We start from the raw sequence: 15,086 nt of genomic DNA, 5'->3' as shown, positions 1-15,086 counted from the left end.
TTGTTGTTGGCTTTTTTTTTTTTTTTTTTTTTTTTTTTTTTTTTTTTTTAAGGCGAGAGACTTTTCCGCTCTCTCGCTCGCTGGGGAAGCCGGGTGTAGCACAACTGCGGGCGCCTCCAGCGAGAAAAGAGGGAGAGGAAGACAGACAGGGGGGCGGGGAAGAAGAAGGAGAAGACAAGGTAAAAAGTCTCCGAGCGGAACGGTTCGCATTTGCAACAAAGAACTGGGGGCTGGGGAGCCATTCCCGGGACCTGGGGCTGCGGTGTCTCTTTTGGCGAAGCCGCGGGGCTCGGGCGCGGGTGAGACCCTGCTCGCTCCCCTCGCCCCGTGAAACCGACTTCCAGGAGCGGCTTTTTAAAAAACGCAAGGCACAAGGACACTCACCCAAGCGACTATGTCTCCTGACTTCTCGCCTTGCCCTCTTTAAAAGCGGCATCCTCCCTCCCCAAAAGACACTTTCCTCCCTATTCCCTAGGGTGCTTGAGTGGTGATTTCCCCCACCCACCTTCCTTCTTTCTTTCTTTCTTTCTTTCTTTCTTTCTTTCTTTCTTTCTTTCTTTTTCTTTTCTTTTCTTTTCTTTTTTTTTTCTTTTTCAAACTATGTGCTGCTGTTAAAAACCAAAAACAAAACCAAACAGCAGCTGCGGACTTGTCCCCGGCTGGAGCCCAGCGCCCCGCCTGGAGTGGATGAGCCTCTCCATGAGAGATCCGGTCATTCCTGGGACAAGCATGGCCTACCATCCGTTCCTACCTCACCGGGCGCCGGACTTCGCCATGAGCGCGGTGCTGGGTCACCAGCCGCCCTTCTTCCCCGCGCTGACGCTGCCTCCCAATGGCGCGGCGGCGCTCTCGCTGCCGGGCGCCCTGGCCAAGCCGATCATGGATCAATTGGTGGGGGCGGCTGAGACCGGCATCCCTTTCTCGTCCCTGGGGCCCCAGGCGCACCTGAGGCCTCTGAAGACCATGGAGCCCGAAGAAGAAGTGGAGGATGACCCCAAGGTGCACCTCGAGGCCAAAGAACTTTGGGATCAGTTCCACAAGCGGGGCACGGAGATGGTCATTACCAAGTCGGGAAGGTAAGCAAGTGGCAGAGCCCCCCCCCCAAAACTATTACGCTCCCCCCCTTCCCACCCCTTCCTTTTATCAGTTCCCAGCACTGTTGGTTTGCCAGTTAATTTGGGCTTAGAGAAAAACTTAGGTCCCTTGGAACTGTGTGCAGACATTCCCCGGCCCTGTTTCTGTGGCAGGAAATTTCGGCTTACCTGGATGTCTGCAGGGGGGTCGTTTCTCCTACCTAGCTCTGCATCCTGGATTTCCCCCACCAGCTGGATAGACTCTTTTCAAGGGAGCACAGACACTACTACAGGAAGAAAGAAAACCACCCCACTCCAGGAAATTCACTGTGGCAAACCTTTCCATGCCTATGTCTTTGTTGATGTTTTGTTTGGTTTGTCTCATTTTGTTCCCAGAGAGAACAACTTGACGCCCTTTTCTTTGGTGCGGTCGTGGGAGACCTGACACTAGCTCTCTACTTGCCCTTTCTGCCCTCCAGCCAGCCTCTGGGTCTGCAGGGGCACCTGAGCGTGCCTCTGGCAGGGTCACAGAGAAATTTGGGTTTGTGTGTCCACACCGATGCACATGTCTGTAATCCGAGGGAGAGTTGAGGCGATTTTGGATCATTAAGATTATGTTTGCAGATTCAAGGAGCCAGTGGAGAGACACATGCCGGTTTTTTATGTGTGAATCTTATCAACCATATTTCATATAACTTTCACAAGGTCCTTGCCTGACCAAAACCTGTCACTTAAAATCACTGATTCTCTTTTTATGGCCTTGAAGCCCAGGAATTCTATTTTATTAGAATAATAAAAACAAAATTCCTTTCTTCGTGTCTTGAGCGTTCAGTGTCTTTCCTAGCTAAAAAGGAGGCCAACGTTTGGCAGAAAATTTCTCAAACCCAGGAGACATTTCCTCAGTTTCACATCGAAGTGTTTCCTTTTCAGTAGAGACTCTAGAAGGCCAACACTCCTGGGAAGTAAAAAGTCCGTTTGGGGCCGGTCTGAGCCATGGGAGAAACGCGGTTAGCCCGCGTGCTAGGCGAATTAGTTATCAGGCCCAGGAGTCCAGCCTGAACTAGAAAATTCGGTTTGAGGACTCACTGACGGCCACTTTCATTTCGCCAGCGGCGGGATTCCTGTTCCGTAGGGGAGGGTGGCGGTATATTTCCTTGATAAGTTTAACATTTTCTCATCAGTGGAGTGGTGGAAAATTCTAGCCTTGACTGACCTCACTTTACTAAAATCCTACTCCAAGCTGTTTAGAAGTAGACACTCAAAGGGGAGGAGCACAGGCACGAATTTCTCTGCAAAGAGGGCCATCTGTGAAGTCCTACAAGAGGAAAAAATTGTGGAGAAAGTATTAAGACACTGCAGAGAATTGTAGGTCAATGTTCACTTTTTTGAACCTTGAGGCATTCCCTGATAGAGAAACTGGGCATATGTAATGCGTGGGCCGTGGAAAGATACGATTCTGCACTCAGTAGTCCTCCTCTGACACGGAAGCCTCATCAGTCAATCACAATAGAAAAGTTTTAAGTTTGATTTAAACATTTTAGGGTAAATAAGGAATCAGACCCCAGAGTCTGAGTGATTTCTTTTTTCTTCTCTTGTTTTCTCTTCCCTCCAATTGTAGGCGAATGTTTCCTCCATTTAAAGTAAGATGTTCTGGGTTGGATAAAAAGGCCAAATATATCTTGTTGATGGACATTATAGCTGCTGATGACTGTCGATATAAATTTCATAATTCTCGGTGGATGGTGGCGGGTAAGGCTGACCCTGAAATGCCAAAGAGAATGTACATTCACCCAGACAGCCCTGCTACGGGGGAACAGTGGATGTCCAAAGTTGTCACTTTCCACAAACTGAAACTCACCAACAACATTTCGGACAAACACGGATTTGTAAGTTTCACCGGTCCCGCGGTCCGCGCTAGTCAGTAAAATTTCCTCTTTCCTCACCCAGCAAAGGCAGTGCTTCCCCCTCTCCTTGCAAAAATCACCAGTTTCTGCTCAGACCTCTCCCTTGCTCTCTGTTGCTAAGCATGCAAAGTTGTTCAATCCGAAACAGCCAGAGAGAGGATTCCGGAGTGTTTCTCTTCGGATAATGGAAGGCCTGGCATTCTCTTAAAAAAAAAAAAAAAAAAAAAAAAGAAGAATTGAGGGCCAGAACACTGACCGCTCACGTTCCGTGGCAGTCCCAGATCTTGGTAAACAGCTGACAGTGAAGTTAAAAACCAGTTGTTAAGATAACAAAATCCACTTTAAAGTTCCGTGTTCTCCAGGGATTGGTTCTGAACTCTCTGAAAACTTCTGTTTTGAACCCAGCCATATTATTTCTCGCGGGAGTTTTAAGGTTAAGGAGTTTTAACCAAGGGCTACAATTGTTAAAGGGGGTGACTGCGTTTTTTTGAAAGATTCCTTTCTTTTGTGAAAAAAGAATATGCGCCTGAGGTGGAAGTCAGGTTTACTAGAAATGAAGCTTGAGTTCTCCAGGATAAAAATTGCTGTGCGTGTCTGTGTGTGTTGGGAGTGTATAGAAATCGATTCCGTGGGAGAGTCCTTAGAAACTTTTAGGAGACCAGAATTGCTTATAAAAGTCAAAACAAAACACCTTTTGCCCCCAACCCCCTACCTTTCCCCAACATTTCAGTACAATAAAGCTGAGTGATAAGAGAGGAATCAGCAGAGAGATTAGGCCCCAGAAGACGTGAAGGGCACGGAAGTATCTTCAGCGGGCCAGGATTGCCTTTGAAGCCCTTGATTTGATTAAGGCATAAATATTCCCTCTCTAGAGTTCAACCTTTCAGGGCTTTAAGTGGATTGGGCTCGTCAATTAGTGGGCGCTTAAAGGACTGAATCATTTTGTAAATTAAAATGCATGTTTTTCTCTATCTTTTAAGACTTTGGCCTTCCCAAGTGATCACGCAACGTGGCAGGGGAATTATAGTTTTGGTACTCAGGTAGGCTAGGGTTCAAGGTATGAACGGACCTTAGGTGGTGAGGGTGGGGGGACCCTTTGGAAATTGAAAAGCAGTTTGGATTCTCCAGAAGAGGATGTCTGTGGAGCGGAATGTGCCCAAAGAGGTGCTCCAAGGAGGTGGGCTTGACCTAAGCCGTTGGTGGGGTAGACGTCAGCCTGGCAGGGGTCCTGAGGTCTCGTTGGTCCCACTAAATCGCCTTTTTTTTTTTTTTGATACGTCTCCCCTCGTCCCTGCCTCCCCCCCCCCCCCGCAGACAATATTGAATTCCATGCACAAATACCAACCTCGATTCCACATTGTGAGAGCGAATGACATCTTGAAACTTCCTTACAGTACATTTCGGACTTACTTGTTCCCCGAAACCGAATTCATCGCTGTGACGGCATACCAGAACGATAAGGTAACCAAAGGCGCTTTTCTTTTTAAGGGTGGTATTTTTCCCCTCCCGCCTTTAGGCCGCTCCGGGGTGAGGTGGAGAAAGTTAGGAAAGATGAGGGATGGGTGTGCCGAGGTTTTTCTTCCATGATTTGACTCTTCCATGGAGCTTTTGGGGAAAGGGGTCTGGGCCATCCCAAGAGGTGGGAAAGAAAGAGAACAAAGCAAAACAAAAACTTGACCAGCGAGGAATCCCACACGGAGCGAAAAGAGGTCAGACTAACTTTGCTCCTCTGGGCTGACATCCGCTCCCCCAGTGGGGGCCTTCTCTTGTTTTGAGGCTCAGCCCCTTCTCCAGAAGGAAGGATCAAATACCAGGTTCCAGGTTCTAAAGGAACCCGCTAAAAATCGAAGGTAAAAGCCATTTGGGATCTTGGAAGGAGAATCCCATTGGAGAGCAGCTTTTCTTCCCTAGCCAGAAATCCGGAGTAGCTGGTCTGGTTTTTATTACATTTTATGCTGCTGTGTTTTTTATGGGGTGTGTGTGTGTGTGTGTGTGTGTGTTTGGAAAAACCTCCTCTGATCACAGGGGTCATGCTAATCGAGTTGTCTGAGGCTTTTGAGATGAGATGACCAAAGTGAAAAATCACTTCATTGGAGGGCTTTTCCTCCCTTGGGCCTCAGGCCCGAGATTAGGAGTACCCCCAAATGGAACAGCAGGCAGGCCCTGGTATATAAAGTTATGGTGGCTTGAAGGTCATGGGCATGTGCACAGAGACACACAGAGAAAGTGACTCTTGGTTATCTGACAACACCTTGTATCTTGAACTCACGGTCACCGGGGGTGGGTCCTCTGGCTGGCCCCGTGGGGATATTCAGGTATGTTTCCTTAATCCGGAGACTGAGACACCAGCAATCTTACATACAGGAGTTTATTCCAAGAAACAAGAATCCATCCAAGGGGACTTTTTCCCACCTCTGGGGAAATCTGTGTATATCATGTGTTTTTTGTTCCCCCTCAAAGGGAAGGGATTTGAAAGATTACATACTATGGCATTTTGCCCCAGCATGCAAACAAAATACATGGCTTCCTCTAAACCCAGAACCCTGTGAATGTAAGTTGTTAATGTAATAATAAAATGTACCATTTTTGATCAGACAGGGAAGCCAGAGGCCTTCTCCAACCTAATGGTGGTGGCAGAGCAGATAAATGAAAGCAAATGTTTCCAGTGGTCATTCAGTCCTTCGACATCTGTAATTGTCAATATTGTAATTCCTCAATCCTCCCCACTCCCCACAAAACCCAGCAAAACAATCAAACCCATTCTGTCACAAGGGTAGTGAAAACCCCATAAATCATTTAATTAGATTCATAGAAAAGGTTGGAGTGTGTGCTGTGGGGTGTGTGTTTGGGGGGGGGGGATATGCCATGACATATTTTATGATTAATTGTGCTATATTTAAAAAAAAATGAAAGCACAATTTTAAGATCCACAGGTTGTCCTTTGGACAGCTTCTGACAATCTTTCCATTTCTCAGTGCAAGCTCTCAAGGCTGCCTACAGAACAGAATGAGGCATTTCCCAGACAGTCTAATTTCAGTCTGGAATCCATGGTTTGGCTTCCTATGGGAGATGCAAGCCATTGGTACAGTTGTTTTGATTTTTCTCTTGGTCCCCTCTGACTGACAAACTGTGTTGTCCTCTCCCTTTGTCTTTAACCTGGCATAGCTGGGTGAGTTCTTTGGGCCGTCGGATTTCTAGTAGACAGAGTTGGGGGGCAACACCACATTCTGGAAAATGAGGCCAATGTCTCTTTCTTGCTTGTGTCTTCTTCTCTAGATAACCCAGCTAAAAATAGACAACAACCCTTTTGCAAAAGGTTTCCGGGACACTGGAAATGGCAGGAGAGAAAAAAGGTGAGTGGAGACCCTCAGTATTATTTTCTCAGATATTTTTTTTTTTCTGGGGCCCCAGATCTCACCTATTAGAAGTGGGATGCAGGCACGTCTGTAGTACTTGGAGGGGAAGAGAGTGGGAAATGATTTACTCCTACCCTTCCCCCTGCCTGTGGACCTCAGGACACTGTACTCTTTCCTGCCTCCTACAGGTTACCTTAAAGGAGATGAACTAGGCCACGCCATTTTCGTCTCTGGAAAGAAAAGTGTCAGGGATAACAAATTACATAGAGATGCCTGTTAATTCCTAATTAATTGAGGTTCATCGCAGGCAGGTCCCAGGAAAGGACTAAACCATTCACAAAATGCTTTGGAATTTTTGCAGTCTTGTCTTGCAAATACCATCAGACAGAACTGAGGCCCCTTGAAAAGTCTGTGGCTCCCTCCTTCATGGGTATATGTATCATTTTGCATGAAGCAGACAGCTGGATAGTGTATGGAAGACGCTCTCCCCTCCCCCACCAGCTTTCAAAGAATTTCTAAAATCTAGTAAATCAGTCTAGATCTTTCACCTATCCCCTTGCCGGGTGGGGGTGAGCATAATAAAAAGAATTTCTAACATCTAAATGGATTTTTTTTTTTTTTTGCTCCCGGTTAAGATTAATTAATGCGCTGGTAAAACAATTAAAGTGCACCACGAAGGAAGCCACTTCCTCCCAGTCTAAGCAAGGAGTCGAGTTGGGAGTGTGTAGGCTGCTGGTGCTCACCAGTTTGGGCACCCAGGTCCCCTCCTGTAAAGCCTGCCATTCACCTGTCTCTGGCCCATGGCTTTTCCCTAATGAGCCTCTGGTCCTAAAGGCGCCTTCCTCCAACCCCCACCCCTCCCCATCCTGTGCCACACTCTTCAGCCTAGTTACAGGGTCAAGAACCATGCTTGGGTCTTTGTGGCTGCCTTGGAGCAAGCAGGTGTCAGAGAACTCTTGATGTGTTGTCCGTGGGTGGTGGGCAGGGTGAGGGGTGTGTGTGTGTGTGTGTGTGCGCGCGTGTGTGTGTGCGCGCGCACAGGCCAGGTCTTTGGAGAGGGTGAGGCAAACGGGGGGGGGGGTGGTCTAGATGTAGCTTCGGTCTGTAACGCCGGGTGTGGGCTTCTGCCACAGAAAACAGCTCACCCTACAGTCCATGAGAGTGTTCGATGACAGACACAAAAAGGAGAATGGCACCTCAGACGAGTCCTCTAGCGAACAGGCAGCCTTCAACTGCTTCGCTCAGTCCTCATCTCCAGCTGTCTCCACTGTAGGGACTTCGAACCTCAAAGGTAGGCCTGGTCATCTCTGGTTTCTCCACTCCAGGTCTGTGAGGGGAGGTGCTGGGGTGAAGGGTGGGTACCTGGGAGAGTTGGGGGCAGGGTGCCCACCAGGGAACCTGCCCTTCAAAAAATGTCAGGTGCTTCTAGAAGCGTCTAAGCAAGAGCCAAAGTTCCAAAAATGTGGCCAGGTAATGTCCCCCTCTGGAAATTGTATACAGGAGAGCTCAGAACCCCTTCCCCCAAATCTTGATTTGGCTGAGGATGGGGTATCTGCAGGTTTCTTCTCTGTGGAGCCAGCCTTGGAAACTTGAGTCAAGCACTTAGGTCTCTGTCCCTCCACTGTCTCCAACCAAGCAACTGCTGACGTTTTACTATCTTTGAGCTCTAGATTAAGATGTGTTGGGGGGCACGTAGGGGGAGAGGCAAGGGATTCTCTGTACCACCTGGAACAAGGAAGGTGGCTGAGAAAACGTCCAGCCCCAGAGCAGCAGTGGGCACTGGGAGAGCAATCAAGAGCCCTAGGGATCTGAGTAGGGAGGGTGGGGGAGTGGGAGGGGACAAGATGGTTCAAATCCCCAGTTAGTTCCTGTGTTTAAAGAGCGAGCACTATTTATTTGGAAGGACACGCATTCTCTCCCTCTCAGGGGGAGGAAACCTGTTTTTAAGTTAATCAGAATAAAAGCCCATTATGACTGCCATCCTTTTAAACTTTACACATAAAATTGGATCCTCTTTCTTTCTTTCTTTCTTCTTCTTCTTTTTTTTTTTTCCCCTGGTGGGACACCCACAGAGGGTGTGGTGGCAGCAAAAGAGAATCTGTGATTGTGTCTGGGCAGTGAGCAGGCTGCTCCCATCTCTGTCTGCAGGGACAGGGGCACACAGAAGGCTCCGCTGAGTGTGTGTGTTGGGGGAGGGGAGGATTTTCATTTCTGCCACTACCAATTCAGATGCCAGGGTTCAAACGAATCCTTCTGAAAGAATTCACAAATTTGTGGAAGGTATTATTCTTGGTCACTCACCGAACAAAGACCCTGGATAGTAACTAGGTGTTCCCAAAGTGAGTTTTAGGAGGAGTTTAATTTTTAAGAAAAGGAAATGCAGTGGAGTCGGGAAAGACGGGGGTGGGCGGGGAAGCTTTGACACAGTAGGAGCTCAATGGATGATTGTAAAAAATATTAAAATCCACTAGCGATTGGGAGAAGCGGTTCAGTTCGACCTAAATATTTTAAATTCATTCATTGCTAGTTTATTGACACATCCCACTAAAGTTGGGAGCTATCATCGCTCCCACTTTGCAGATGAGGAAACTGAGGCGCAGAGTGGTTAAGGGGTGTGCCGGGGGACCACCCAGCTTGTAAAGGGCCGGCTGGAGTTCCACTGGCCCAGATTGGAGCTCACGCCCTTCCGCTTGGCTTTTGTTCCCGTCCTCTGGTAGATCTGTGTCCCAGCGAGGGTGAGAGCGACGCCGAGGCTGACAGCAAAGAAGAGCACGGCCCGGAGGCCTGCGACGCGGCCAAGATCTCCACGACCACGTCGGAGGAGCCTTGCCGCGACAAGGGCAGCCCGGCGGTCAAGGCGCACCTCTTCGCCGCCGAGCCCGGCGGCCGGCCTCGGGACGCGGGGCGGCTGGACAAGGCGTCGCCCGACTCGCGCCACAGCCCGGCCACCATCTCGTCCAGCACCCGCGGCCTGGGCGCGGAGGAGCGCCGGAGCCCCGGCCGCGAGGGCGCGGCCACGTCCAAGGCCGAGGAGGCGCGCGCGCTGCCGGGCAAAGAGGCCTTCGCGCCGCTCACGGTGCAGACGGACGCGGCCGCCGCGCACCTGGGCCAGGGCCCCCTGCCCGGCCTCGGCTTCGCCCCGGGCCTGGCCGGCCAGCAGTTCTTCAACGGGCACCCGCTCTTCCTGCACCCCGGCCAGTTCGCCATGGGGGGCGCCTTCTCCAGCATGGCGGCGGGCATGGGGCCCCTGCTGGCCACCGTGTCCGGGGCCTCCACCGGCGTCTCGGGCCTGGATTCCACGGCCATGGCCTCCGCCGCGGCGCAGGGACTGTCCGGGGCGTCGGCGGCCACCCTGCCTTTCCACCTCCAGCAGCATGTCCTGGCCTCTCAGGTAATAATGAGGGGTCTACCCCCGGCTCTCCATGGTTTCCCAGACCCTCACCCAGTGCCCCTCGGTGAGGAGCTTTGAAGAATAATGATGATAGTAGTACTAGTTATAGTTAATTGTTAAAGCCAAGGGTTACCTCATGGACTCAGCATAACCTCACACTTTCCCCAAAAGCTTAAAAAAAAAATACTTTTCTAAGTTCAGGACTGTTTAGAGTAGCTGGGTAGTAGTAATGATAATGAAGCTGTACCTAGCATTGAGGTCGCACTTGGTCTATTCTGACTTCAGTGGCCCTACCGTCACCTCCACTTTATAGAGGAGGTGGTGGAGGCCCAGAGATGTTGGGTAACTTATCCAAAGTCACACAGCTGGTAAGTGCTGGAGCAGAGAGTCTACCCCAGGGCTTTTTTCAGGATTTCTGATTCTAGCTTCAAAGTGGGAATGTCTCTTATCTCTTAAATGGCTCCTAGCCAACCAGCCACCAGGAATCAGACAAGGGGGAGACCATGGCCTGAGGAGGGGAGCTGACTCTCCTTGGGTGGGAGTTGAGTCCTCAACCTTTCCTCCCAGTGGGAACCTTGTCCCCTGTCCCCCAAAGGGTTAACAGTTTGTGCCTAGTGGGAAATGTCAGGATAGGGGCAGGCTTCGGCTGTGTCTGTGTGGTTCAGACAGCTGTGCTGGGGTGCAGGGCAGCTGGGGAGAAGTCCTGGGCCGCTGGAAACACTTTGAACCCAGCGAAGAGGTTCTGTGGGGTTTTCTGCACGCCCTTGCCTTTGTTTTGTCTGAGTACATTCGTCTCCCTTCTCTGAGCCAAGAAGCAGTGTTGTCCTCCCCTCTTGGGGGGGACGAGGGAACTGACGAGGAAACTGAGAACAGGGTTGGCTGGCTTCTGGCCTTTTCCCATTGCTGTCCTGTCTGTGAGCCCCTCCTGGTCACCTTGTCCTAAGTGGGCAGCGGACAGGTGGGCGAGAGGCTGCCTGGGCACACAAGTATTAATGGTACCCCAAGGCCAGGGTCAGAGAGAACTAGCCCAGCCCAGGCTGGGGTGCCTACATTTTAAATTCTGCTTTTGCCACTGAGGGAGGGATTTCCTGCTCCCCTGGGGCTCACCTCCGTTTCTCCATCTGAAACACCAGTATCGGGCTGGGTGATTTCTTTGTCTTTAGAGCAAATGCCTTTTGCACCCTCTACCCCCAATTTCCTTTAGCTTAAGGATCATCTCTGTATTTTTTTTTCCCTCATTTGAGAAACTTCTGGAATTAGAGTGGGATGGCTGTGTTGGGGGTGGGGGAGGAAGAATGAAAGAAATGTATGTCCCATAATGTATGCCCCGTGGCGGTTTTCAGTCAGCTACCTTAGCTGTGGCTGGACTAGACTGCAGCATTTAACAGGTGCAACAGCTGACCCCCCAGTGGGAGAATTTCTAGCAGTTCTATTGGCCAGGTGCCCCGTGGAGCACATTGCGGGCCTCAGCTCATTGAATATCCAAAGTCCCAATCCCTACATGAACTATTTAGTATTGCCCTCGATCCCCCCCTCCCCAAGAACGCTGAGGCCTAGGGAGTCGGGTGGACCTAGAGAAGGATGTTTGAGTGCCCCCCCCCACCACCACTGCACAAGAGATCAAGGATTTGCCAGAGGTCCCAGGGTGGAGGTGGTGGGTTTGAGGGTTTGGGGTGGGTAGATGGACGGAGGAGGTTGGCTCCTCCCCATCGCAGCAACCTCTGCTCATTGCCTGCATTTCTCTCCTCCTGCCTCCTCCCCGCCCCCCCTTCCCCGCAGGGCCTGGCCATGTCGCCCTTCGGAAGCCTGTTCCCTTACCCCTACACGTACATGGCCGCGGCGGCGGCTGCGTCTTCGGCCGCGGCCTCCAGCTCCGTGCACCGTCACCCCTTCCTCAACCTGAACACCATGCGTCCGCGGCTGCGCTACAGCCCCTACTCCATCCCCATGCCGGTCCCGGACAGCAGCAGCCTGCTCACCACTGCCCTGCCGTCCATGGCCGCGGCTGCGGGGCCCCTGGACGGCAAAGCCGCCGCGCTGGCCGCCAGCCCGGCCTCGGTGGCCGTGGACTCAGGCTCAGAACTCAACAGCCGCTCCTCCACACTCTCCTCCAGCTCTGTGTCCTTGTCGCCCAAACTCTGCCCCGAGAAGGAGGCGGCCACCAGCGAACTGCAGAACATCCAGCGGTTGGTCAGCGGCTTGGAAGCCAAGCCGGACAGGTCCCGCAGCGGGTCCCCGTAAACCCCTCCCTAGAAAAATCTCTTCATTCCAGTCCAGTCCAGTCTGCCGTGCACTTTGTTGGATGTAAAATAAACCACGGGCGTTCAAGGGGGTTGGCCGCTTCTTTGCGCAGTCCTGCCTGGGAAGGGGTGCCGGACTCCCTCTAGAGAATGTGCTAGAAACAGGCCCTGTCGTCTTGGTGTGGTTTATATATCCGGGATCTGGTTCAGATTCTGGGGCTCAGAAATGTCTGTTTCGTGGAGCTATTTGGGGTGGGAGCAAAAGCGTTTTATGACCAGAGCACCTCCAGCCAGGCTGGTCTGGGAGCTATGGGAAGGAAGCAAAAGGTAGCCAGGCCCACCAGGAGGGGAGGTGTTGAAAGGCTTCTCCCCCAGTGCAGATTTATATATTTTTTTCCTTCACCGTGTCAAGTAGAAACAAAAAGAAAATTTAAAAAATACGTATATACTGGGGACAAATGAATACATAAACATGATTCTGTTTGTGAAGATTAAAAACTTTATAGTGACTTGCGTATCAGTTCTCAATAAATTACTAAGCAACATTGTGTGGGGAGGGAAGTCCTTGCCATCCTTGTTTGGTCTCTATTAAGGAAATCTGTGTCTTTTTAATATTCTTGTGATGTTTAAAGAGCCGCTATAGGTCTCTCCTTGCATGTTCCACAGTAATGTATTTGTGGGTTTTATTTTGAAATGCTTGCTTTTAGAGAGAAAAGAACATGACCCCCACACCTTTCTCCCCTCCCCCCCTTCTCTACCCTCCCATCAGCAACCCCAAGAGGGAGGATTTAAAGGGAAGGGGTGGGGAAAACACAAAAGATGAATTTATTTTATCTAAGCTATGTAGCAGGATTTATGTCCTCCTCTGTCAGTTCATTCTCTTTCCTGTATATGCAATAACAAGGTTTTAAGAAAAATAATAAAGAAGAAGCGAGACTATTAGACAAAGTATTTATGTAATTATTTGATAACTCTTGTAAATAGGTAGAATATGAATGCTCGGAAAATTAAACCTTTAATTTATTGACGTTGTACATAGCTCTATGTAAATAGGGTTGCAGCTGTCAGGTTTTGAGTTCTTGTTTTCCTTTCGTCAATTTTATTTCAAAGTAAAGGATCGCTTTTAAAACCAGAAAACAACACTTTTCCTGCACCGACACCAACACACTTTCAAGAGTTGCCTGCAAAAAAAAAAAAAAAACAAAAAAAACAAAAAACCTTTTTTTTTTTTTAAATGTCCAAGAGTGGTGGAAGGTGCCATTGCCTATGTCACCCCAAACTGGGAAGGTGATGCCACATCCCAGCTCACCTTAAATTCCTTAAAATACAACACCCCAAGTGTGGTTCTGAGATTGCTTGGGGGTGGGGTTGGGGGGGGTGGGGAGTGCAGAGACTGTGGTTTGACTTTCTAATTTTTCTTTTGTATTTGTATTTGCTAGTCTGATTTCTTCAAAACGAAGTGGGATTGACTACTGTCTTCAGTATTGGTGGTGTTTTGAATTGGTGCCTATAGAGAGTCACAGTTCACAAGTCAGGTGCTGAGAGATGGTTTAAAGACAAAAATTCATGAAGGTATATTTTGTGTTATAATTGTGGATGAATTCTTTGGTTTTCTGTATTTCTTCTTCTCTCTTTAAAACATCATTGAAATTTCAATAAATTTTTATTGAAATGTCTCTGGGCCTCGTGTTAAGTGTTTTCTTGAGAAAACTTTCCTGCTAGAGGAGTCTTTCTGTCGGTACTTGCTTCCTCTATCCCCCTTTCCTTCGCCTTTAAGTCAATTATAAGACCGCCCCCACGGAACCCAAATGAGCTGTCACTCAAGTTGCAAAGCTAAAAACAAAAGTCCCTTACTGAGGCGAAGGGAGCCCTTCAATCTGAAATTACTTTTCCTTTAAATTAGGGAGCAAAACGAGAGACGGAAAGAGGGCTGATTAGAATTGGGTAGAACAGCAATTTCAGATACTTAAGTTCTAATGGAAAAAGAATGCTCTGCTCCCTTAAGTCCGTGGTTCCCACACGAATCCGACCAAGAATAAGTTTCTAGGACACCGGACGTTTTCGTTTTGGGCTCGCTCTCCCTTCGCACGTCGGTATGGGAAACGCAAGGCAAAGCTATCTCGCACCAGTGTGCAAAAAACAACAACAACAACAACAACAACAACAACAAAAAACTTTTCGCTGCTAGACCCGGCTTGGCAAGGCAGGGACCCTCCGGGTTGTGGGAGAAACGGCCGGGCCCGAGCGCCCCCCGAGGTCCGCGGTGTCGCGGCTTGGACCCCGCTGACCCTAGGTGCCCCGGCGTGCGCGCGGAGTGCGGTGAGCTCCGCGCAGACGTAGCTGTGTCACGCGAGAGAGGAGGCAAGTTTTCCCCGCAAGGGAAAAGTATAGTTGACCCCCCCACCCCAGGGAGAAGTCACCCAGGAGGCACCCTCCTACAGCCCTCCCCTCCAGCCAGCCTCCAGGCTGTTTCGGGAGTTGCCTTTTGAAGCTTAATTTATTTTTGAAACATTCAATAAAGAAGAGAGCGGCCGTGACGGTCTTTTGGTCTCCTAGCGTCCCCACCCCCAGCGGAGGTGTATTTGTGCGGGGGGAGGGGGGAGGGGGCAAGGGAAGGTTCTCGCGGCCTTTTCTGGCCCTGGGGGCCGTGACGTGAGGACCCAGCCGGAGCCCGCCTGGCGGCTGCCTCCCTCCCCCCATCCCTGGAGCCCGCCAGCCCGGCCCCAAGTCCCTGTCACCTTCGGGCCTCTTGAATGGCCGGCGAGGAGGATCGCCCTCCCCTCCCTATTCCTGTACTTGGAAGGGGATCGAGGTCGGGACCTTTTGGAGAGGGGGGGCCGGGCCCCTTGTTTCTGCATCCAGGCACGTGGGGAGCCCCACACCCTCTCCAGGGCTGCCCCCCCGGGATGAGAGGGCAACCAACCAGGATCGGAGCTGGGGGGGGGGCTTGCAGGAACCGGGGACCTTTGGGACGCTAGCTCCCCCGAGGGCCGGGAGAATGGCAGGGCGCGGGCCCACCGGGGCGGACTCGGGCCCCGGGGTTCCGCGCGGAGCCTGCGCCCCTGGAAGGTAGCCGGGGGCAGGGTGTGCCCAGCGCGCTCTGCCTCTCGAGGGGGGGTAGC

General features: G+C 50.7%; 1 protein-coding gene across 2 annotated transcripts; it reads left to right on the top strand.

Moving 5' to 3' along the window:
* The first annotated feature begins 401 nt into the window (after positions 1 to 401).
* On the top strand, positions 402 to 13,640 carry TBX3 (T-box transcription factor 3). 2 transcript variants are annotated; one of them, XM_047696637.1, is made up of 9 exons: positions 402 to 540; positions 579 to 1,076; positions 2,692 to 2,959; positions 3,958 to 4,017; positions 4,292 to 4,438; positions 6,254 to 6,330; positions 7,467 to 7,624; positions 9,051 to 9,724; positions 11,504 to 13,640. In XM_047696637.1, the coding sequence occupies exons 2-9, from the start codon at positions 688 to 690 to the stop codon at positions 11,963 to 11,965; spliced, it is 2,235 nt and encodes a 744-aa protein (XP_047552593.1). In that variant the 5' UTR covers positions 402 to 540; positions 579 to 687; the 3' UTR covers positions 11,966 to 13,640. The 2 variants fall into 2 exon arrangements, with proteins under 2 accessions (XP_047552593.1, XP_047552594.1); XM_047696638.1 differs by lacking the exons at positions 402 to 540; positions 3,958 to 4,017 and having other exon boundaries at positions 683 to 1,076.
* The last annotated feature ends 1,446 nt before the right edge of the window (positions 13,641 to 15,086 follow it).

The sequence above is a fragment of the Lutra lutra genome, chromosome 12 (genome assembly GCF_902655055.1).
Source record: "Lutra lutra chromosome 12, mLutLut1.2, whole genome shotgun sequence".
In the NCBI taxonomy this organism is placed as follows: domain Eukaryota; kingdom Metazoa; phylum Chordata; class Mammalia; order Carnivora; family Mustelidae; genus Lutra; species Lutra lutra.
This window is presented reverse-complemented; position numbering and strand designations above follow the sequence as displayed.

Coding starts and splice junctions, on each gene's coding strand:
- TBX3 (XM_047696637.1), top strand. CDS start 688: ATGAGCCTCTCCATGAGAGATCCGGTCATTCCTGGGACAAGCATGGCC. Junction 1,077..2,691: donor GTCATTACCAAGTCGGGAAG/GTAAGCAAGTGG, acceptor CTCCAATTGTAG/GCGAATGTTTCCTCCATTTA. Junction 6,331..7,466: donor AATGGCAGGAGAGAAAAAAG/GTGAGTGGAGAC, acceptor CTTCTGCCACAG/AAAACAGCTCACCCTACAGT.